The sequence below is a fragment of the Protopterus annectens genome, chromosome 4.part0, assembly GCF_019279795.1.
Source record: "Protopterus annectens isolate FY-2018-M chromosome 4.part0, PAN1.0, whole genome shotgun sequence".
Lineage (NCBI taxonomy): Eukaryota > Metazoa > Chordata > Ceratodontiformes > Protopteridae > Protopterus > Protopterus annectens.
In genome coordinates this window covers 795,524,456-795,548,837 of record NC_056733.1, presented here as the reverse complement: position 1 = coordinate 795,548,837, position 24,382 = coordinate 795,524,456, and the positions used below count along the sequence as shown (strand labels likewise).

Sequence of the window (24,382 nt, the reverse complement as noted above, 5' to 3'; positions counted from 1 at the left end):
TTACCATCATTGGTACGCCCTCTCCTTACCCTTGTGGTATTCTTCATACCATTGTTGGTATCTTCTTTCTCTTTCTTGACTTCCTTTTTCTTATATAATGTCTGAGAAGAAAAGATCTTTGGAGTTTAAGCATTGCACTTCCTGCAATGGTAAACTCCCCACAGCGACTCTCATGATGACTGGGTTTTAATGCCTGGGGGGTTCCTCATCTTTCTGTTCAACCTCCTTGTCAGATCTGTCAAAGTTTTAGTCAGCGGACGCTGAACGAACCAAAGAATAAGCTGATCTTGAAAGGCCTTCTTCTCCATTTTCGGAGGCCCTTTCTGCGTCGGAAGTCTCAATCCCCCCAATAAAGGACAAGAAATTACCACACTATGATCCCTCTTCACCCTCTGGTGACAGAGGTAAAATGTCCAATCATAAGGCCCACAGAGTTTCTTCGGAACATAAAGTGTCTCTTTCGGCTCCAAAAGTTGCTGTTCCGAGCCCTGTTCCGACTACAACCACGACCAGTGCCTCGATGTCAGTGCCTCCTTAAGGTCGGACTCCTCCAGCTTCGGCACCATCCTTATCTGCAACTACTACCTTTTCCTGTGGAACCATTATCATCAACTTTGGGTGCCCTTTCGGCACCAAGCCCTTCTCTGCTCCGACACCTTTGATCCCCTTGTTGCCTGTCTCCAAATTAGAGACTTCGGTGACGTTAGTTCAAACACCACGGACCCGATACTCTTCCTCCTTGGATCCATTCTTGGGTCAAGCATATAGCCCTTTTTTAGAGTAACCCGACTCTCCTTCAGGAATATCTACTAGGTCCACTAAGAGCCTTTCTGAACTGGATGTGGTGCGCCTGTTGGATCAGCTGTTAATAGCTAGAGGGATAACCCACTCTTATGAAGACTCATACCCCATTGGGACTTGGGTCGATATCTCCTAGGACTCCAACGTACACTCCTCCTTTGGACCAGCCAGTTCTGAAGCCCACTGCTCCGATGTCCTTTGTGGAGCCCCATCTCTCGGCACCGACAGTATCTACTACTCAGGCTTTGAGGACTGCCCTTTGGTTCTCGGTTCTGACAGAACCGTCCCTTCCTCAGTGTCATGGTTAGAATGCAGAGTCCTCAATTCAGAGCACAGTTCCAAGCAGCATTTTGTCAGTTTCGTCCTCAGTTCCAGGAATACCTCCTGCTCCAATCCTGCTTGAGGCTCCATCTCTGGGAGCGGGGCAGATGGAGTGGGGTGTGATCCCGGTTCTAAGGTCATCTTTCTTGGTTCCGGGCTCCCACTCCTCTTCAGGCAGACCTGCTTTACAGATGATGGAGAGGGTACTTGCTTCAGGAAGCACTCACCCAACGTCAGAACTTCACCTTGCTCCCTCTCAGCCACAGCTACCACAAGCCACCTCCCCAGGAGTAGAAGCCTCTGGAAACCCCAGTTCAGGGTACCCATTCTTCTGAGTCTTCCTCAGAGATCCCCACTGAGGAACCCCCTTGGAAGAAAGCAGGCAAGAGGAAGCAAATTGACTCTCCTGAAGAGTCCTTGACAGAAGACACGGACTATGATGGTGGTGAGGGGTCCCCACAGTCACCCCCGGATGATGTCTCTTTTGGAGACATCCTAGAAATATTAAAACAGAGGGGTGGCTGGAAGCCCTCCAACCCCTCCTCAGAGGAATCCATGTTCCTGCAGGCTTTCCGCTCTCGACCTTCTACTTCTTGGGTGACCCCACCTGACGATGAGATGGTCCAGCTTGTCTTGCAGCATGCTTGGCAGAACCCTGTATTGAGGCGATTCCCCAGAGACCTGATAAGATTTTGTCTCCCCCGGAAGAACACCCACATTGGTCGAAAGGTTTGTCAGTTGAAGCTATGCTGGTGGTGGCGGCCACTAAAAAGGATCTAGCAGAAGAAAGTCCTACTTTTCACCCAACCAACAGGGAGTCTCTGGCTGTGGACAGGTTAGGGAAGTGAGTCTTTGTATCAGCGACCTTTGCTTTCAAGTCCCTAAATTATTTGGCACACTTCACAAGACTCCAAAGAGACTTGATTACCAAACTCTCTGGATCCCTGGTGGGTCAAGTTTCTGATGAGGCACGGGACAGAGTTGCCTCTCAACTTGCCACCCTTGAATCTATTTCTTATTCCTCCATGATGCTGCTCTCTTATGCAACTGAAGGAGCTGCCAGAGCTGCGGGTGCAGGCATAGTCATGAGGCACCATGCTTGGATGCGCAATTGCGATCTCGCAGACCCCTTCAAGTCCTCCTTTTTAAATGCCCCAATCGAACCATCTTGCCTATCTGGTTCTAAAGTGAAGGAACCAGAGAAGTGGGAAACTATGGCACAAAAAATCCCAGGGTCCTTTCCATAACGCATGTGGTGAGGGTGCCCCCAGAGGCAGAGGGGGAAACAATGGTGGAAGAAGCCCTTTTATAGGGACAGAGGAGGTCCCCGAAATCGGGACTCCAAAGATTCGTTCTTTGGACGGTCTTACCAGTGCTTCATGAAGTGCTGCCCAATTGCTTTCCTCTGGAAGCAGTCGGGGTCGTTTTTCTCTGCACCAAGCTGCCTGGCGCTCTGTAACAACTGACCAATGGGTGCAGAGAATAATCTCCAGAGGCTATTACAGCCCTCTAATCTCCTACCTCAAAACCCCAATAAACCTTCCCGATGTTCCACCCGATCAAAGGGAAGAAGCAGCTTTAGAGATAGAAAAGCTGTATCAAAAAAGAGTCATCCAACTGGTCCCTCCAGACCAAACAGATCCAGATTTTACTCAAGATTCTTTTTTAGTGCCGAAAAAGATGGGGGACTGGAGACCCATTCTGGATCTCAGCCACTTAAACAAGTCCATTGTTCAAACTAAATTTCGCATGGTCACTATTCAGTCCATTCTTCCATTTTTAAGGGAGGATGTTTGGATGTAATTGATAGAACTCCGGGATGCGTATTACCACATCAAAATGGACAAGCACTCCAGGTGTCTTCTTCGCTTCTGGCTAGGAGCCAGTCATTACCAGTTCCGCACCCTGCTATTTGGTCTCTCGACAGCCCCCAGAGTGTTAATGAAATGTCTAGCAGTGGTGACAGCTCATCTGAAACTTCAAGGATTCCAGGTGTTTCCATATTTGGATGATTGTCTCCTCTCCGTCCTTACCAAGCGTGTTCTAACAATGGCCCTACAATACACCCTTTCTCTAGCGGACTTCCTGGGAATCACGGTGCATCGGGAGAAGTCAAATTTGATTCCCTCTCAACAATTGGAATTTATAGGGGTGGTCTTCGATACTCGATCCTGTGTGGTGTCTGTCCCACCTCACAGGCTTCAGAGGTTGAGATTACAAGTGCGATGTTCTTCATCTCACATTGCTGCAGTCCTTACATATGGGTAGTCCGCTGTCCTCGGTCGGCCCGAATACCAAAGTATTAGGCTGACGTCGGTCATGGGCGCTCAGATCTGACATCAGAGCGTCAGGGTATAAAAGCGCATGACCGACGTCATATCCTCAGTCTTTTTTGCCGCATGGTCCGATGCAGAAGCAGCGTTTGCAAGTGCCGTTCGGCGTTCTGAAATTTTCGTATTCTGAGTTTCAGACCGAAACCAAGTTGGGCTAAGTACCCGTTGGGAATATTTTGTTTTTCTTGCCTCAGTTAATTCCGGATGTCAGAAAAAGTGAATAATTGTATTTCTTGTGGGAAACAGATACCGCATAGGGATTACCATTCTCTTTGTATTCCTTGTTTGGGACCTGAGCACGACGTAGTCGGGTGTCGCTTTTGTGCTAGGTTTAATAAGCGCACCATTAAACGTAGGTTAGATTGCGCTAGGCTTGTCTTGAAGCGGTGTAATTATAATATGCCGCCGGATCCTCCGGCGCCACCGCGAAGAAGCGCAAAGACAAATCTCTAAAGTCCAGGCAGGATGATTCGTCCGTTCCGGACGCCGGTTCTTTAGAAACTACGGTGGAATCTGTGGATCCAGCCGAGGTTTCAGTTGAGTCTCAGGGGGAGGCTTTGATTTTGCAAGATGTGGCCTCTCAGGAGTCAGGTCAGGCTGAGGGGGCCTCTCAGGTTGCTGTTCTCCCTTCCTTGCCTAAGGTGGTTAGGCCTTCTCCTTCTGTCTCTAAGGCTCCTTCCAAAGGCAGGCCTGGTTTGCCTTCCACGGGTGTCAGTCCTAGTTCTGCAGGTTCTGTGCCTAAAAAACACATGCTTAAAATGGCAGAAGATTTAATTTCTTTAATCAGAGGTTCTATGCCCCCTCCTGATAAGAGGCCTAGGGTGGAGCCAGAGGTGGAAAGTTTGGAGCAGGCTTCAGATTACTCAGAGTCTTCGGCTGAAGACATTCAGGATTTTCCTCCTTATTCTGATTCAGACGCAGAGGATTCCACTCCTTCTGCTTCTCCTCCAGAGGATTTTTCTTTTTCAGAAACCCTGCATTCTATGAGGGAACATTTTAAATGGGAAGGTCAGGATTTCTCAGATTCCCGAAAGAGGCTTAGGGAATTTTTGTTTTTACCACAACATAGGCCCTTGGCTATACCTCCTGTTTTGGATGTTGTTCAAGATGTTTTCTCTGAGGCTTCCCTTAATCCAGACTCTCTGCCTCCTGCGCCAGTTAAGCCAGACAGGTATTACAGAGTACCTGAGGCTCATAAATATCTGTATAAGAGTCCAAGGGCTGACCCAGAAAACTATTAGCCAGGGACATAAGGGTGTCAGGGCTTCTGTTGTAAAGAATCCAGTTCCTATAGATAAAGATGCTAGAGCTCTGGATAGATGGGGTAAGAAAGTGTATACCTCTTCCACTTTAGCAATGAGGGCTTTGAATTGCCAGTTTCATATGTTGAAGTATCAGAATTTTCTCCTTACTCAACTAAAATCGAAAGTTGATGCTTTGGCAGAGGGCATAGAGTGTAAAGAATTACAGGATTTGGTACATGCCTCTGAACAGGTGGGTAAGCATTCTTTGCAGTGTGGTTTCGATGCTTTACAGGCTTCTTCCAGGGTGGCTGCCACTGGTTCAGTTATTCGCAGGCACGCCTGGCTTAAGGATCAGAATTTGTCAGAGCATGTTAAAACTAGAATTTTGGATGCTCCTTTACAGTCTGAAGTTTTGTTTGATTCTCCTGTGGAGTCTGTCTTGAAGAAAATGGAAGACAAGGCTAAGTCTATGCAGACTGTTAAAGATTTTTTGCAGGTGCAGCCTCCTAAGTTTAGCAGGAATTGGCCTACTAAGGGATGGGCTTATCCTTCTTCTGATTTACAGTCTAGGGGTAGATCTAGATGTGGTAGGGGCAGAGCTCAGAGTTCTTTCAGGCCTAGAACATGGAGTTCACCTGCACAATCTACAGGTGAGGGCAGGGGCCAGTCCTTTCGTAAACAGGCCCAATGACCTGCATCTTCAGCTGCCAGATTCTTCCTGTCTGGCAGCTCCTTTGGGAGGAAAGTTGGCACTCTTCAAGCAAAACTGGCTTTTAATCACCCAGGACAAATGGGTGTTGGACATTATAGACCGAGGCTACAAGTTTTATTTCCATACATTGCCTCCTTTTAAAGGCATGCCAGACGTTCCTCCTCAGCAAAGGGTAGAGGCTCACAAGCAGATTTCTTTACTTCTTCAAATGGGGGCTATACAGCACGTCCCTCTGTCAGAAGTGGGCCTAGGATTTTATTCTCGCCTGTTTCTAGTACCAAAGAAAGGAAACACTTGGAGGCCAATTTTGGATTTATCTATCCTCAACACATACCTGGACATTCCAAAATTCAAAATGTTGACGTTGCAACAACTTCTACCTCTGTTGGGCAAAGATCACTGGATGGTAACTCTGGATCTCAAAGAGGCTTATCTTCATGTTCCTATCAGGCCCAGTTGCAGGAGATACCTGCGTTTTCGGGCTGGGACTTCACATTATCAGTTCTCTGCATTGCCCTTTGGCTTATCTACTGCGTCCAGGGTGTTCACAAAGGTTCTGGCTCCAGTGATATCCTTCTTACGGTTAAGAGGAATACAAATTTATCCTTATTTGGACGATTGCCTGATTCTTGCTCAAGACAAGTACGAACTTCTTCATCATCTACAGTATGTGATGGCAGTGTTAAGGTGCCTAGGGTATTCTGTGAACGAAACAAAGTCCAGTCTAGTACCCTCTCAGGAAATGTGCTTTCTGGGTGTGAGACTGAATACAGCTTCCCAGATGGCCTTTTGACCCCGGACAAGCAAAAGAACCTTACACTTTACTTCCATCAATTGTCTCTACGGTCCAGGCTGACTGCAAGGACAGTCCTTCAAGCCTTGGGGTTCATGGCATCTTGTATTCTGGTGCTTCCCAATGCCAAACTGCATATGAGGAAGCTACAATGGTATCTCAAAATGTATGGACAACACTGCCAAGATCTGGACACTGTCATTCAAATAATACCTTGCATTCAAAAGGAATTTTTGTGGTGGGCTCAGGAATGTCACCTAAACAAGGGACTCTCTGTGACCCGACCAGAGGCGAGTCAGATTTTAACGACAGATGCCTCGGACAAGGCTTGGGGAGCACACCTCAATGGAAAATGGGTTCAAGACACGTGGCCTGCCAGACTTCAACATTTACATATCAACTTGAAGGAGATGTTAGCAGTCCAATTTGCATTGATGGCTTTCAAGGATTTACTTCACCCAGGGCAAGTGTTGATTCTAACAGACAACACAACTGTCATGTGGTACATCAACAAGCAAGGGGGAACCCATTCGTACCCTCTTTGCAGACCAGCAATGATTTTGTGGGAGACTGCTCTCAGTTTACACCTCAATCTTCAGGCGAGGTTTCTACCAGGAGCACAGAACTCCTTAGCAGATGTTTTGAGCAGACAGATAGTGGATCCCCACGAGTGGAAATTGGATCCTCATGTATTTCGAAAATTGACAGTGAGATGGGGAACTCCAGACATAGATCTGTTCGCTTCTCCACTAAATTTCCAGTTGCCAAAGTTTTGCACAAAAATGTTTCATCCCACAGCTTGGAAAGTGGATGCTCTATCATTCAGTTGGAGCAATCTTCACATCTATGCCTTTCCGCCTCTGCCTCTCCTCCCCAAGGTACTCTTGAAGGTCAGACAAGACGAGCCCTCTATGATTCTAATAGCTCCAGATTGGCCTCGACAGCACTGGTACCCTCTGCTGAGGAGATTAGTACGGGAGCCTCCATGGCCTTTGTCTTCGATTCCGCACCTTTTGTCTCAGGAGGGCAATCATTTCCTCAATGTCAGGATTCAGTCCCTGCATCTAACAGCCTGGCATATTCTGTTCTAGAACCTGGAGGGTCGCAGCTTCCACAACAAGTTTTGAATGTTATTTTGGAGGCTAGAAGGCCTAGTACAAGGAAAGTTTATGCTGATAAATGGAGGAGATTTTTAATTTGGAGCAAAACAAAGAGCTTTGATGTTTCCAGGCCTGATTTACGTGTTTCTCTTCAATATCTTACAGAATTATTAGACAAGGGTTTGTCTTTCTCCTCTATAAAAGTTCATGCTGCAGCCATTTCTGCTCACTATGACTGTGACCCTCCATTATTCTCTCATCCTTTGTTTAAGCAATTTCTTAAAGGGGCAAAGAACATAAGACCCCCGCGTAGAGCTCCTACTCCTGCCTGGGATCTCAATTTTGTGTTGGAAAAACTTACTTTACCTCCTTTTGAACCTGCAGCTACTGCTGAGTTAAAGTTTTTGTCTTGGAAGACTGCTTTTTTGTTGGCCATTACATCTGCTAGAAGGGTTTCTGAATTACAGGCTCTTATGGCAGTTGAACCCTTCCTAATTTTTCATAAGGATAGGGTATCTCTGCGTACTAATCCTACTTTTATGCCTAAAGTGGTTTCAAATGTGGCCTTGAACCAATCAATTCATTTGCCTACTTTTTATGCAGATCCCCAAAATAAAGGGGAGAAAATTTTGCACACTTTGGATATTCACAGGCAGTTGCAATATTATTTGAGCAGGACTAAAGGGTTCAGACAGTCTCAGCAGTTGTTTGTTTCTTTTGCTTTAGGTTCTCAGGGGAAACCTGTTTCAAAACAAACTATTATTTCTAAGTGGATTGGCTTTTGTATTGCTTTTTGTTATTCTCATCATGGTAAGGAGATTCCGGCTGGAATCAGGCCTCACTCCACTAGGGCTACTGCCACTTCTACAGCTTTTTTAAGGGGAGTAGCTACAAAAGATATTTTGGAAGCAGCTACTTGGAGTTCAGTGCATACTTTTTCTAAACATTACCACCTTCCTCTTTATTCCAAATCTAGGGCTGGATTTGCCACTGCAATCTTACAGGGCATTTTGGCAGCTCCCAATGCTTTATGATTTTGCCAGCCTCCCTTTACCTCTGCTTTGGGATTCTACCCATATGTAAGGACTGCAGCAATGTGAGATGAAGAACATAGTACAGTTTTGTACCTACCATAAATGTAGATGTTCAAGATCCACATTGCTGCAGTCCAATTTACCTCCCTCCTTCCCCTCTGTAGTTTGGAATGGTTGTATGGTTTGGGTGGTAGCTGTTATTTGTACATGCCTTTTGGGAAGTATTCTATTTTTGGCTATGGCCTTTCTTTTTAGGGCCTTCTGACATCTGGGGCAAGAAAAGACTGAGGATATGACGTCGGTCATGCGCTTTTATACCCTGACGCTCTGATGTCAGATCTGAGCGCCCATGACCGACGTCAGCCTAATACTTTGGTATTCGGGCCGACCGAGGACAGCGGACTACCCATATGTAAGGACTGCAGCAATGTGGATCTTCGGACATCTACATTTATGGTAGGTACAAAACTGTACTTTTGATACTCTGTCAAAAAAAGGTGTCAGCAAGGGAAGTTTAAAGGCCTTGGGGTCCATGGCTGCAGCCATTCTGATAGTTCCCCTGGCAGGGTTACACATGAGACTGTTGCAATGTCTCCTCCAGTCCCAGTGGTTCACAAATTTTCACCCTCTATATGCACAAGGGCTCATAACCAACTCCTGCAAACAAGATGATCTTTGACTGATGAGGTCAGACACAGGACTATGGTGTTGCCCTTTTCAACTCTCTCAACCCAACACCATGGTTACCACGGACACTTCCCTGATAGGGTGGGGGGGGCATTTTCAGGGAAAGACTGTCCAAAGCACGTGGTCGAGTTTAGAAGGCAACCTGCATATCAGTGTTCTGGAGTTAAGAGCGGTGCTGTTAGCATTGCAGGCACTTCATCTGCTTCTTCCCTCTGGAACAATCGCAGTTCAGTCAGACAATATGTCAGTGGTCTGGTACATCAGCAAGCAAGGAGGAACCAAGTCCTACCCCCTATGTTGAGAGGCCGTGAGAATTTGGCATTGGGTGATAGTTTCCAACCGCTTTCTGATAATGCACATCCCAGGGAGTTTCATCGTGATTGCAGGCAGGTTGAGCAGATGCATTCTCCTCCCTCACGAGTAGTCTCTCAACACAAAAGTAGCAGCAGAAATTTTCAACTGTTGAGGCCAACCCTGCTGCGACCTCTTCGCTTCCCCTACGAACAACAAATGCAACAGCTACTTTGCTCTTTTTCCCCCAAAAGGGGAGTCCCCGAGAGATGCTCTGACCCATGATTGGCCCATGGGTCTCCTTTACGCCTATCCTGCAATCCCCTTGATACCCCTATTCTTAAAGAAAGCCACTCAGTTGGGATGCAAAGTGATCCTCATTGCCCCTTTCTGGCCTCCTCAAGTGTGGTTCCCCTTTTTCTGGCCTCATCTGTTACAACCTCCATGGATTCTGGATGCTCGCCTAAACTTGATTTCTCACCCCCCAAGGGTTGACTCACCCAAAGCTGATGGCTTGGCTTCTCCACTTCCGCTAGTCGCCAGGCAAGAAACCCTTTCCACACCTGTTCGCGATATCCTTCTGGCCTCCCATAAACCATCCACCAGAAAACTTTATAGAGATAAATGGAAAAGGTTTTATTTATGGTCTAAAGAACGGATGCTGGACCCTTTCTCAACCCCTGTTTCTCTCATCCTACAGTATCTTTCTGAATTTTTTGAAAAAGGAGTTTCAGCCTGTACCATACGAGTCCATTTAACAGCAATTTCCATAATGGATTACTGGGCACTCCACTTATGTCCATTTGTCTATGCAAAACTTTCCTCAAAGGAGTGTTTCACAGCAGACCTCCAATTAGATGACCCTTGGAGGCATGGGACTTGTCTTTAGTGCTACAATCATTGTCCCAACCCCCCTTTGAGCCTGCTGCAAAATGTGATCTAAAATTTCTATCATGTAAAAATCTCTCTTTTTGGTGGCTATCACTTCAGCTAGATGAATTTCAGAATTACAGGCTTTGTGTATTAAGAGACCATACCTCATATTTCATAAAGACAGAGTATCTCTGTGTACTAACCCATCTTTTCTCCCCAAAGTGGTTTCTGATTTCACTGTTAACCAATCCATCGAGGTACCAGTGTTTTTCCCAAACTACTCCAATAAAGGAGAATACTGTCTTACTCCTTAGATGTGCATAGGCAACTATGTTTTTACCTAGACAGGTCTAAATTTATTCGCAAGACAGACCAACTTTTCATTTCCTTTTCTGGACCCAAGATAGGAAATGCTGTTTCAAAAGTCACCTTATCAAAGTGGCTAAGGGATTGCATTTCCTTTTCATATTCTTGTGCAAATAAACCTAGTCCTAACAGTATCAAAACACATTCAACTAGAGCTATAGCAACCTCTGTAGCCTTTCATTTAAGAGCCTCTATGGGCGACATTTGTTCTGCAGCTGTTTGGGCCAAACCACAGACTTTCATCAAGCATTACAAATTGGATATGGTCTCCAGGGGAAGAGCTGCCTTCAGCTCAGTGGTGCTCAGGAATGTTCTTCCATAAGGGCCACCCAGGTTTTCAAGTAGCTTGGGATTCTGTCCCATCAGTGATGAATGGGAAGAAGATTAGCAACATTAGATAAAGAAGTTATGTCTTACCATAATGTTCCATCTGAGTTGTTGTTGATCTTCCATTCATAACATCTCACCCTGCTTCCCCCGGCCAAAGGCTCCTAGTGGATCTCATGGGTCCTTGTGGTGTTTCAGGGTTTTTGCGCAGAAATGGCCTCTGTCTTTTTCTCTGTATGTCTTACGCAAACTCAATCTGAGGTAATAGGGAGAAGGGCGTTGTGGGTAGCGTCTTAGCTAGAGAATTTTTGGTGTACGTGAGCTTGGTATTAGGCTGACATGGTTCCGAGGACCTCTGAATTGAACCCATCAGTGATGAATGGAAGAAGATCAACAACAGAGATGGAACATTATGGTAAGACGCATCTTCTTTTTCATGTCTAGGTCTAGATCAAGTGTTGCTAGGACTGTTCTCTAGGGGCTGTTGGCCCCTTCTTCTTCCAGCTCCAAAATGTAGTTAGCTATAGTAATAATTTAGCCATATAGCTGTGGCTACTGCAGCAGTGATCAATATGAATGAAGAATATAGTTCATTTGTGTAAGATGAAAGTATCATAACAGTAGATGTTCAAATGATCACTGCTGCATCAGCTGCTCCCTCCCTCCTTCCTTCCCCCTTGTTTTTTGGTGCATATTTTATGTCAGGGTATAGTCAGTTATTTTTTGTTGATCCTAGGATTGTCCTTTGTCGAGCTGCTTAATAGTTCAGGTACATGGAGGGTGCCTTGAAGTTTTGGAAGCTGGATGGCCGTTATATCCTTGACAAGATATATCCCTTATAGCTAAGGCTATTGCAGCACTCTACTGTTATGGTAAATTCAGCTTACACAGTTGCACTGTCTGCCTCTTTAATCACCTGATACATCATCAAACTGAACTATGAATCCAAATAGTGAAACACTTTGTGTGTTTGCTTTACATGTTTTCAAAAGGAAAGTGTTGTACTGTGGATTGTGAATAATTGTAGAACATTTTGGGGCATCACGTTCCACTTTCTGATGTTCTTATTGCAGGTATGGAACAATCTTTTGATCAGGATGAAAATGCAAACAGAACATCTGTGAACCTTCGCATACGAAAAACACAGGTATAGTCACACTTATGTTATCCATTAATAGTGGGGAAAGACAAAATATATTTTCTAACAAATTTGCGCAGATAATCATAAAAGTTGCGATTCTGACCAGATGCAGCTGATACCATCAAAGTATTGTAGTGTTTAACACGCATGAGATCCTTAAAGAGGAAGGTTCTGTGTTGTTAAATGTTTTAAATTAATCTGTTCGGGACACTTATTTTTGTAATTTTAATTGGTCTACTGAATGTTTCAGACGGTAAGGTTCTTGCATTAATACACTTTTGAAAGCAAACAATGTGTCTCTATTGTGTTGTTATCATATAATTTTCTCAGGTCTGGGCCTTAAGAAATTTGCCAGAATTTTCTGTGCAGCATTTATTACAGCATCTTATATCCTGTGTGAGTGTATTTAATATGTTTAAAAAAGTTGATATTTAATGACAACAAGCGTAATATTAAAAATGTCAAATTTCTCCTATCTAATGTGAAGAGGCCATTCTTGATGCAGTATTTGTTTCATCTTCTCCACTAGTTGCATTTTGGTAAACAGCTTGAAATCTCCCATGGTTGGGAATATTCGTGTGCTTATATATGTCATGATGCAGGAGTGTCCTCAAGCCTGCTTTTACTGATGTTTCGTGCATACAGCTGCAGTCATAACAGATGGGTTCTCCTGCCGTCAGGTGGGTCCTCGGTCGGCCAAATTCCAAAGTCTAGGTCCTGCGTCGGTTGTCGTCGCTTCTTCCCTGACGTCAGTGCGACAGGGGTATAAAGGAACCAGCCGACGCCATTTTCTTCAGTCTTTCTTGCCGCGCGGTGCCCGAAGCAGAAGCAGTTTGCAAGTTCCAGTCGGCCAGCTCCTGAGATTACGAAAATTTGGAAACCGAAGTCTTCTTAAAAGCTAAGTACCCCGTTGGGGAAACTTTTCTTGCCTCAGACCGATGTCAGACAAAGTTAATAATTGTATTTCTTGTGGGAAGCAAATACCGCATAAGGATTTCCATTCCCTCTGTATACCTTGTTTAGGCCCAGACCACGACGTCTCGGTCTGTCGCTTTTGTGCTACATTCAACAAATGCACTATTAAGCGTCGGGCGGAGTTCGCCCAGCATTATTTTGGGAAAGCATTTAACTATACTATGTCGTCGGATACTCCGACTCCGGTTTTGTCTAAAAAACGCTAAGACAAGAACCGACACCATGCCAAAGCCGACTACACGTGGTCCGGTTCTCAGCGAGGCGCCTACGCAGCCCCTGACTACCGACGACACTTCTTTGACGGTGTCTCCTGTGCCCGAGGTCGCAGGCTCCTCAGCCCACACCCCGACTACAGATACCGAAGCCACTCTTGGCGTTGAATCTCAGAATGTGGACAGGTCCACCTCCACTCAAGGTGTCTTCAGACCTTCCTCTTCTTTCTCCATCAAGGCTTTCACAAAGTCTAAAGCAACCATGCACTCTAAGAGACCAGCTACACAGGGCCCATCTCCAGGCCCCATGCCTAAGAAATAGATGCTTAAAATGGCTGAGGATTTAATTACTCTTATCAGAGGTTCTCAGCCCCCACTGGACAAAAGGTCCAGAGTGGAGGAAGATTCCCCCTCCTCTGATCACGGCTCCATTATTTCAGAGCATTCTGATGATCAGGAACATTCTTACTCCCCTTTTGAAGACTCTGATGCGGAGGAGTCCATCCCTTCTGTCTCTCCCCCCCCCCCAGAGGATTACTCATTTGGGGAAACTTTGCATACCTTAAGGGAACACTTCCACTGGGAAGGCCAAGATTATTAAGATTCCAAGAAAAGGCTCAGGGAATTTCTCTTGCTACCTCAGCACAGGCCTCTGGCTATACCTCCTATCTTGGACATCCTAGATGATGTTTACTTGGAGGCTTGCCTTAACCCGGACTCTCTACCTCCAGCTCCAGTTAAGCCTGACAGGTACTACAGGGTTCCTGACTCACACCAATTTCTATACAAAAGCCATGCTTCTAACCCAGAAACCATCTCACAGGGCCCCAAGGGAGTTAAGGCCTCCATTGCTAAAAATCCATTACCTTCCGAGAGAGACTCCAAATCCTTAGAAAGGTGGGGAAAATAGGTATATACCTCGGCTACCTTATCCATGAGGGCCTTAAACTGTCAGTTTCATATGCTAAAATACCAACAGTTTTTGTTATCACAATTGAAAAGTAAAATGTCACAACCTGAACAACCAGACTTGAAGGAGTTGCAGGATTTGATGCATAGTGCAGAACAAGTGGGTAAGCATACCTTACAATGTGGTTTTGATGCTCTAGAGGCCTCATGTACAGCTGCTGTTACAGGATCAGTCATACGTAGGCATGCCTGGCTCAAGGAACAAGCCTTGCCTGATCATGTCAAAGCTAAATTACTAGACACCCCTCTTCAAAAGGACGTACTATTTGGTGCTAATGCTGAGGAGGTGTTAAGGCAAATGGAGGAAAAGGCTAAATCAATGCAAACTGTGAAAGAATTTCTACAGGTACAACCCCCACGTTTTAGTAGAAATTGGCCTTCCAAAAACTGATCCTTTCCTGCCACGGACAGACCCCAAAGAGGCAGATACAGGCACCCGAGGGGCAGAGGACAATCCCAAGGATCGTTTAGAGGCAGACAATGGCAGGCTCCTACACAAAGAGGTGGTGAGGATAACTCGCAGTCTTTCAGAAAGCAAACCCAATGACTTTCCCCTTTGCATGCCAACCAAGTCTCAAATGGCAGCCCCCTTAGGAGGAAAGCTGGCATTATTTTCAAAAAATTGGCATATTGTCACAAAGGACAAATGGATCCTGGACATTATAAACAGAGGCTACAAATTCCATTTTCACACCCTTCCAAAAATGAGAGGCATGCCAAACCTGCCACACAATCAAAGGGCAGAGGCACAAAGGCAAATTACAGATCTCATAAACATGAAAGCTATTCAAGAGGTACCTACGCACGAACAAGGTCAAGGTTTTTATTCCAGGCTATTTCTGGTGCCAAGGAAGGGAAAAGACTGGAGACCTATTTTGGACCTATCCATCCTAAACACATTTCTACCCGTACCAAAATTCAAGATGCTCACTCTACAGCAACTTCTTCCCATGCTGGGAAAGGAGTCTTGGCTGGTAACATTGGACCTCAAGGAGGCATACCTGCATGTCCCAATCAGACAAAATTGCAGAAGGTACCTCAGGTTTCTTGCAGGTTCAACCCATTATCAATTCTCTGCATTGCCCTTTGGCTTATCTACTGCGCCCAAGAGTATTCACGAAATGCCTGGCATCAGTAATTGCCTACTGCAGACTTCAAGGGATACAAATATACCCCTATTTGGATGACTGCCTGATCCAAGCGGACAGCAAGCACATTCTTCTGAAACATCTGGCTTATGTAATAATGTTGTTGAACTCTCTGGGATACACAGTCAACAAAAAGAAATCAAGGCTAATACCCTCTCAGAAGATAATTTTCCTGGGTGCCAATTTGGACACAAACACCCAGATGGCCTACCTCACGCCAGAAAAGCAGGGGCAACTAATTCAGTACTTCAGAACACTAGCAAATTGCACCAGGCTGACTGCAAGGAAAATCCTGCAGGCTCTGGGATTCATGGCATCTTGCATCTTACTAATCCCATGTGCAAAGCTGCATATGAGGAAACTACAATGGTACCTGAAAAACATATGGTCTCAACACAGCCACAGTTTGGAAACAATAATACCACTAATTCCATGTCTGCAAAAGGAATTTCTGTGGTGGGCTCAGGCATGTCAAACAAACACAGGTCTTCCATTCAGCAAGCCTCAAGCAAATCAAGTCATCACAACAGACGCCTCGGACTACGCCTGGGGGGCGCACATGACAGATTGGTGCATTCAGGGCAAATGGTCCCAAAAGAAAAGCACCTTCACATCAATCAAAAAGAAATGCTAGCAGTAATAAATGCTATTATAGCTTTCAAGGACCTTCTACAACCAGGTCAACTATTGATAAGAACGGACAACACCACAGTTATGTGGTACATAAACAAACAGGGAGGAACACATTCTTACCCCTATGCAGACTCGCCATGTCACTTTGGAACATGGCCATGGACTTACAAATGGAACTACAAGCACAGTACTTGCCAGGAAAGGAAAACACGCTGGCAGACAACCTAAGCAGGAATATGACAGATCCACACGAATGGCAATTGCATCCAAAAGTTTTTACAGAAATAATCCAAGAATGGGGAAGGCCAGACATAGATCTCTTTGCCTCCCACAAAAATCATCAATTGACAAAATTCTGCTCAAGGATCTTCCATCCAAAGGCCTGGAGAGTGGACGCTCTCTCTTTCAGTTGGACATCAATGACAGTTTATGCCTTCCCACCTCTTCCTCTGCTGCCCAAAGTTCTATTGAAACCCAGAGCAGACAGACCAAAGATGATTCTCATTGCTCCGGACTGGCCAAGGCAACACTGGTACCCACTCCTGAGGAGCCTGACGCATTCGCCACCATGGACCCTGCCTCTAATGCCTCTTCTTCTGACTCAGCACAGCTTCAAAACTCTTCACAGCCAGCTAAAAGCACTCAATCTAGCCGCATGGAAGATTCCTTAGCATCACAACAGGCCCTACTCTCCAAGGAGGTGCAGGATGTCATTTTGGAGGCCAGAAGGCCATCAACTAGAAAAGCTTACTCCGCAAAATGGAAACATTTTTGTGTCTGGAATGAGAAAAAGGGCCAGGATCCTGGAAAACTGAATTTACCTCAAATACTACAATATTTGGCTGAACTGCTAAGCAGTGGACTTTCTTTCTCCTCCATCAAAATCCATGCCTCAGCCATTTCTGCAGAATACAACACTGATCCACCTTTATTCTCTCACCCTCTCTTAAGACAGTTCCTCAGAGGGGCTAAGAATTTAAGACCTCCAAGGAAACAACCAATACCTGCTTGGGATCTTAATTTCATTCTGGAAAAACTGACCTTGCCTCCCTTTGAGCCAGCTGCCTCATCAGATTTGCAATATTTGTCCTGGAAAACAGCTTTCCTTCTGGCTATCACCTCAGTTCGTAGAGTTTCAGAACTACAGGCTCTCATGGCTGTCCAGCCTTTTATCATCTTCCATCAGGACAGAGTTTCCTTACGAACCAACCTGTCCTTTATGCCTAAAGTGGTATCCAGGGTAGCTTTAAATCAGGCCATACATTTACCTACTTTTTATCCTAATCCTCAAAACAAAGGGGAGAGATTACTACATTCCTTGGACATCCACAGACAACTGCGTTATTATTTGGACAGAGCAAAGCCTTTCAGAAAATCAGAACAGCTCTTTGTGGCCTGTGTGGTAGGAGCTCAAGGAAAGCCAATTTCCAAACAGACAATCTCAAAATGGATAGCCCACTGCATACGCTTTTGCTATTCCTTTCATGGCAAAACTGAACCTACAGGCATTAGAACTCATTCCACCAGGGCCACAGCCACCTCTGCAGCCTTCCTCAGAGGAGTTCCTACCAAGGATATTTTGGAAGCAGCCACTTGGAGTTCTGTGCATACCTTCTCCAAGCACTACAACCTACCATTATACTCCAAATCTAGAGCAGGCTTTGCCACTGCAGTCTTGCAGGGCATTTTGGCTCCTCCTAGTTCCTCCTAGTGCCTACCACCCCTTTCTTAGCTTTGAGATTCTACCCATCTGTTATGACTGCAGCTGTATGCACGATGAACATAGTACAGTTTTGTACCTACCATAAATGTAGATGTTCGAGTGCTAATACAGCTGCAGTCCAGGTTTCCCTCCCTCCTTCCCCTCTTGGGACAGGCCTATAGGCTAACACATCCTCATACAACCTGATTGGGGTATTCATGTATGATGTATTTGCTTGCAACTACTGTATTTTGATTATATTGCACTGCATTATTACACAAATTTATGTATTGCCTTCCTTCTGGGGGCACCTGACATCTGGGGCAAGAAAAACTGAAGAAAATGGCGTCGGCTGGTTCCTTTATACCCCTGTCGCACTGACGTCAGGGAAGAAGCGACGACAACCGACGCCGGACCTAGACTTTGGAATTCGGCCAACCGAGGACCCGCCTGACTGCAGGAGAACCCATCTGTTATGACTGCAGCTGTATTAGCACTCGAACATCTACATTTATGGTAGGTACAAAACTGTACTTTTAGCTCCTAGTCTTTGTCCTTGTCAGTGGTGGTGGTCTGCTTATATGCCTATACATTAGCATACTAATTGCCTGTGTGGTTTGTAGATTACAAAACTAGACTTGCACCAGCATTACTTTTATTGTAAAAAAATGATCAGCTTATCTCTGTACCCAAGTAAGTGGCTTGTGTATTATTATTTTTTAAGTCCTGCATTTCTAGCTAGCTGATGGTTGTGTGAAAATGGTCATTTCATAAATCTGTATTACTTTCATGGCCCAGGGAGAAGCACAGTGTGCCAAACTGTACAGATATCAGTAATTTAATCTGCTACTTTAAGCACAGGAAGAAGCTTCTTTTGGCCATCTTTTCATCCAGAAAGAAGGTCCTCTGAACTTCTCTTATAGAAGCCATTAAAAGGGTCTTCCATACAGGCCCAGGCGTTATTCAATGCATTACCACAAAAAAAAAAAAGCACACAAAGCAGGTTGAGGCTGAACTGTCCAAAAAGTAGGTCTGGTAGTTAGCTGCCCATCAGTGCCCCCTAGCCCCCTTCCTCCTGATTTCTTGCAGGTGCTTACTTTATTGTGCTTGTCTTCATTTAGTGAGTACTCAAGCCCACACTCAGGGAAATTACAGAAACTTTAAGTGACACAGTTATGATTCCCACACTAAGAGTTGCATTCTTGGATTTTTGGACCACCCAGCCTCCCATTTGATAGGCTGCAGCCCAAGGTTGATCAGCATGATTACAAGGAACCACTTCTTCAAGTTATCTGGTCAGACTAGTTTACTCTTGACTGAAAACTTCTGTCTGGGTATGTCTCTTAGGCCTAAAGAAAGTCTGTTGAGTTATCTTGCATAATTTTTCTTGTTTCAGAGACTAGTTATTAAGCAGATTTTTGGCAGGTGGTTGTAGCTAGGGTTATGTGTGCAGGATTTTAAGAGTGCCTTCTGAAGCCAGTGGTGGGCCCAATGCAGGCCACTGTCCAGAACTTGCTGCCTTTGGTCGGCATGCAGTTGTATGCCATGGTAATTGCCACCTACACATCAGTTGTACATTTGTTATCTTTTTGCAATGCCACATGCAGGCTTAGCCCCATAGGTTTTGGAGGATATGATGCTCTCTCTTATTTTCACTCCTGTAAGCTGTCATAACCATGCAGTATCACTTTGGAGACAGGTGGGATAATGAGTTCACTTCCCATTATCACTTTGGAGACAGGTGGGATAATGAGTTCACTTCCCATTATCACTTTGGAGACAGGTGGGATAATGAGTTCACTTCCCATTATCACTTTGGAGACAGGTGGGATAATGAGTTCACTTCCCATTATTTGCTTCCGTTGTGGATGACCTCTCATTTGGAGAGGTGAGCAGTGTTGCCCAATACCCCCTATTTCTGCCCCAGAGAGGAGTTTGAGTTTTTCAGGAAAAGACTGGAAGAGCTGCAGTTTATTCACCCAGTGGAGACCTTTGAGACACTTCCACTCTGCCCTTTCAGGCACCAGTAAGGTATGTATCCTGTGCAAGCCCCTTTCTGAGTAGGTAGAGCAATTAGCCAGGCATACCAATGTAGATGCCCACATTATATTTTTGGTGCACTTAGGTCACCATCCAACCTCCTGTGGCCCCCTTGCTGCTTTATAAGAAGTCAGAAAATTTGGTCAGGTGTAATAAGAGATTGTACTTTGCCATTTATGGGCTTGGGCCCTCAACTCTTTGTTTTAATCTGTATTTTTCAGTTCCGTCTTGTAAGTTTTTCTGCAAAATTTTTGAGAACATCCCTATGTCTGGGCTAAAGGTTGACCTTGTTAAAGTGGCTAAGAAAGTGAGTTATTATGCATCCTGTCATAATTTCAGTTGTACAGTCACTTTGGCTAGGGCGATAGCCTCTGGTACCTCTGTAGGATGGCATTGTTGGGATTACTGTCTTTCAGTAAGGAACTCAGAACCAATGTCCTGAGTTACTGCTTGTGGAGATGTGGTGTGTCTGGTTAGTGATGTCTTTATGGGGAAACATGATCATATTATATTGAGTGGAGTTAGCTTTGATACCTCTACTTCCATAGATTGTACTGTCTTCCTCTTCCAGACTCTGGCATCCCCAGAAATGAGGAGCTTTCTCATTACCTAGGAAGGGTGTTGAAACCTCTCCCTACCATTTCCCTTCCCCTGTGCAGACTAAGTTGCCCTGTAGGATAACTTCTAAGGCTGTGTTGCAGCAGTGCTGGCTTCAGTCTGGAACTGCTCAAGGCAGTGAAGTAATATTTCTGTATTTGCTGTGGTGGAAGAACAATTAAAAAGAACCATTGAGTTCTGGGCATGGTTACTGTTGACAGTGAATGCATTCGTCATGCATTTGAAGTAGTTCATATGCTGGATTTATTCATCGCAGCAGAACTCTTAGAACAAAGTCAGATTATGCTGCTGAAAATGGTTATAGCGGGTGTCTTGGTTTCAGAGGACTTGGAGGTGAGGGAATGAGGTCATTTGCTCCCATCTCTTCATGCTTCAAAAAAAGTTGGACAGTTTCCATCCCAATCTGCACCTCAGCAAGTTTTTTTTATGTGTTTATTTAACTGGGTAAGCCCACTTTGCATATGTTACCTTTACAGGGGCAACACGGAAGCACTATTTGGTAAGTAGCATGCTTACAGTAATACAGTAGGCAAATAGTGGCTGAGGGAATTGAACCCTGGAATATAGGAAACCGCTCGTTAATGGTCATAGTCTTGGTCATGTGTACCAGCTACTAGACAAAGTAACTTCACCCAGCACACTTGTTACTTCCTGTTGTGGATGTCGCTCTGCAGTGGCTCCTGCTATTGCTGTCCCAGGATTAGTGAATGGTGTTTCACTGAACATAACGGGTGCCTTTTGCCACACCATATGTTTGGAGAGCTGCTTCTGGTGTCAGACCTCTGTCATCTGGCCATGAAGTTGCAGACCATCCCACCAGCCTCCTGTTGTGCTTTCCATTTTTGCAGCCAAATCTGCAGAAGATTCTTACTTGGAAATGTTTCACTTGTGGATTGGGAATCTTATTTATGCATACCCCTTCTTCTGCCACTACAGCTTCATGTAGAAATTTTCTGGAGAAAGCGGAATCGTGTATTAGGTGCCCAGACTCTATCATGCTTGGCAACTTTAACACCCAGTGAAACGAACAATTCAGTAAACTTCCTAGCCAAATTATTTTTGACTCTGTTCATTCATAAATCAGTTTTCTAGAACTAACATGCACTTATCTAATCATCCAGTGCTTAATTGGGCTGTAACCACCAGTGCCAAATTAAGTTACTCCTCCTCTAGGACTGTCTCCACCTTTTTATTGACCTTCTCACTGTTTGATCTTGCTTTTCTGTGAAAGCATAAAATCCTTATGGTTTTTGTCATTTATTTCTTTAAAGAAAGGTATGAGGTTCACTGCTCATTGAATTGACAAATATTGACTGGGCGAGTGTGATATATCACAAAAGCTTACATAGCCTTAAGAGTTAACCTGCAAGCTATCCTAAAAACTATAGACCAATAACTTGCCTTTCAATGATGTGTAAACTATATACTGGAATTGATACTGACTAGAGTTTATAGTTATTTAGAGGAAAACTCAGTCATGGCAAAAGAACAAAAGGGTAACGAAAGCCATATGGAACACAAGATTGTTTATTAGTCATAAGGAAGAATCTAAGTATGGCATGCATAGATTACAAAACAAGTGTTTGATAGCATGCCACACTCGTGGATGAAGGAGTGCTTACAGATGTATAAGATACACCCAACATCGATCAGTTACATTACAGTGACCTTGAAACAGTGGCAAACCACTTTGCAGTTAAGCCACGATGAAGGACAAATTATTATCCCAGGGATAAAAATTTAAAGGAGAATATTTCAGGATGACTCTTTGTCACAGTCACGACTGTTCTTTTGTCTTTCCATTAACCTATTAAGCGGCCTACTTAACAGATTAAGTTATGGCTACAGTTTGGCTCCCAGATAAAGAGTTCTCATCTTTCTGGATAATTTGTTCATCAGATTAGGAGCTGAAAGCAAAACTGCAAGTAATTAAAACTTTCTCAGATTATATAACAATGTCATTTGGTCTTGATAAATGTGCAAAGCAACAGTGAAAGCAGAAGAACTGCAGTACCAAGAAAACATCAGTCTGGGACAAGAATGTGATGTAAAGGAAGTTGAGCAGGAAGGAATGCATAAATATTTGGGAATTGATGAAGGATCGACAGTAAAACATTAGCAAATACAAGCAAAACTTAGAGGAGTATTTTGGAAGACTAAAATTTAATACTAAAAACAGCCCTGACATCTAGGAACAAAGTTCAGGCTATAAACCAACTTGCTCTTCCTGTTCTAACTTACAGTTTTGGGGTGACTGGTTTCAAAAGTTATTACAACAGTTGGACAGGAGGACAGGAAAAATGCTTTGTTTATCCAGTGATATGTAAAAGTCAGTCTTTACTCAGATTTCAAGAAGGCCTACACCTCTTCCCTTGCTCTAAAGGAGGCGTGGGCTTCCTCAAAATTGATTACATGTATAGATGTACTATTGTAGGGCTGCATACGTATCTGACTTCACCAGATCCAAACATAAAATTTTAAAACATGAGGAGAACAAGTCTAAGTTTTCTTCCATGCTTAGTTTAGCAGAAGTATACGGGTGTTAAGTAGGAATGTAAATCACACCAGACGTAGACAAATATCAGGCAGCAACTGTGCCAAAAAATGAAAGAATATAAGGAGAAGGATCAGATGAGAAGGCAAGAAATGTGGAAAAGGCACAAATATAGTTGCAAGTACAGAAAACTCCTGGAACAACCTCATGTTGATCTGATAGTTGCTGTATTGTGAAGTATATTGTGTATCTAGCATGTTTTACATTCTTTACTATTTTTGGGGGGACAAACATGCTGTTACATTTTAGTGCCAGTATTTTGATTTAATAGTCAGGAGAAGAGCTAAATCTCCCTGGGAGTTTGCAACTCAAAAGAAGGCATGCGGCTGACTCTGTACCACTGTCAAAACAAACAGTCTCTGTGGTGTCCCTCGAAGTCTTACAAAGTCACTACATCAATGCACTTGGTCCAAAAACAAATAATGAGGAAACTTCTGTGTGTGGATCTAAGATTCCCTGGAGTTCAGGCACCTAATAAAAATCATGCTGTGAATATCCAAGCTAATAACAGATGGTAGAAATACTTTCTTTAAAACTTTCCAAACTATAAATCCACTAATGAAAGTAGGTAAGTACAAGCTGGTTCAAGTCGAATCTTTATTAAAAACATACAAACAGGCAATCCAAATAGTAGTTGAAAAAACAGAATAAAGTGTAGAAATTCACCATTCCATTTATATATCTGTTTAAAAGCATGGGAGTCATTCTAGGATAGCTGTATTGTAAAAGACAGCATGTTTACTTGCTAAATCCCCCCTCCCCCATACACGAGTGTGATATGCGACACAGTGCTGCCCTACTTCAATCTCTGTGATTCCAAGATATGTTAAACTAAACTAAAAATTACATGTTAATAATTGCTAAAACTTCCTGAAAGCATTTCATTGTAGTATCAAAAAAGAAATAGTTAACATAAGTCTTCAAAATTCCTTAGAAATCTTTTCTACTAACATTCAGAAATATTTTTAACATTTTTAACAGAAATCCCTGCGGTCGAGTGATGTTTAAAAGACATGCAGGTAGGTGTGTGCGTGAATGGTCGTGCCTTCTTTTGAAGGTTGGGCGTTGGGCTGGCAACTCGGCACTGTAAAAATCTACTGCCAATCATTAGCTTACCGGAGATCCGCTGTGGCGACCCCTAACCGGGAAAAGCCGAAAGAAGTTGCTTTTTTAATATAGATCACTTTTGTCCATCAGAACTTCTTCAGGTTTGTGTGTCAAGTAGGAAAAGCAACTAAAAACTGAAAGTTAAATAATAATACATAATACTACATTTTGTTTGGCTAAGAACAGTACATATGTTAGAAAATGTAGTAAAAAAAAATAAATCCTACTTAAAAAAACTACCGAACTCTTGAAGAGTATATGTATGTACATGAGTCTCTTCATCTCAAATTACTATGACATTGCTCGAGGCTCCTGGGATCCTTCCTGTGAGTGTAAACATTCTGAAAACTGTCATGGAAAGAAACTAGGAGATACTGAAGACGATTTGTCAGGTGCTATAA

General features: G+C 44.0%; 1 protein-coding gene across 2 annotated transcripts in view; it reads left to right on the top strand.

The window, feature by feature from the left end:
• STX2 (syntaxin 2) overlaps positions 1–24,382 on the top strand; it is a 689,827-nt gene that overhangs the window by 98,037 nt on the left and 567,408 nt on the right. For both annotated transcript variants that reach the window (XM_044068758.1, XM_044068757.1), the window contains exon 2: positions 11,956–12,029. In XM_044068758.1, coding sequence (XP_043924693.1) covers positions 11,958–12,029 — 72 coding nt within the window. In that variant the 5' untranslated portion in view covers positions 11,956–11,957. The remainder of the gene's footprint in view (positions 1–11,955; positions 12,030–24,382) is intronic.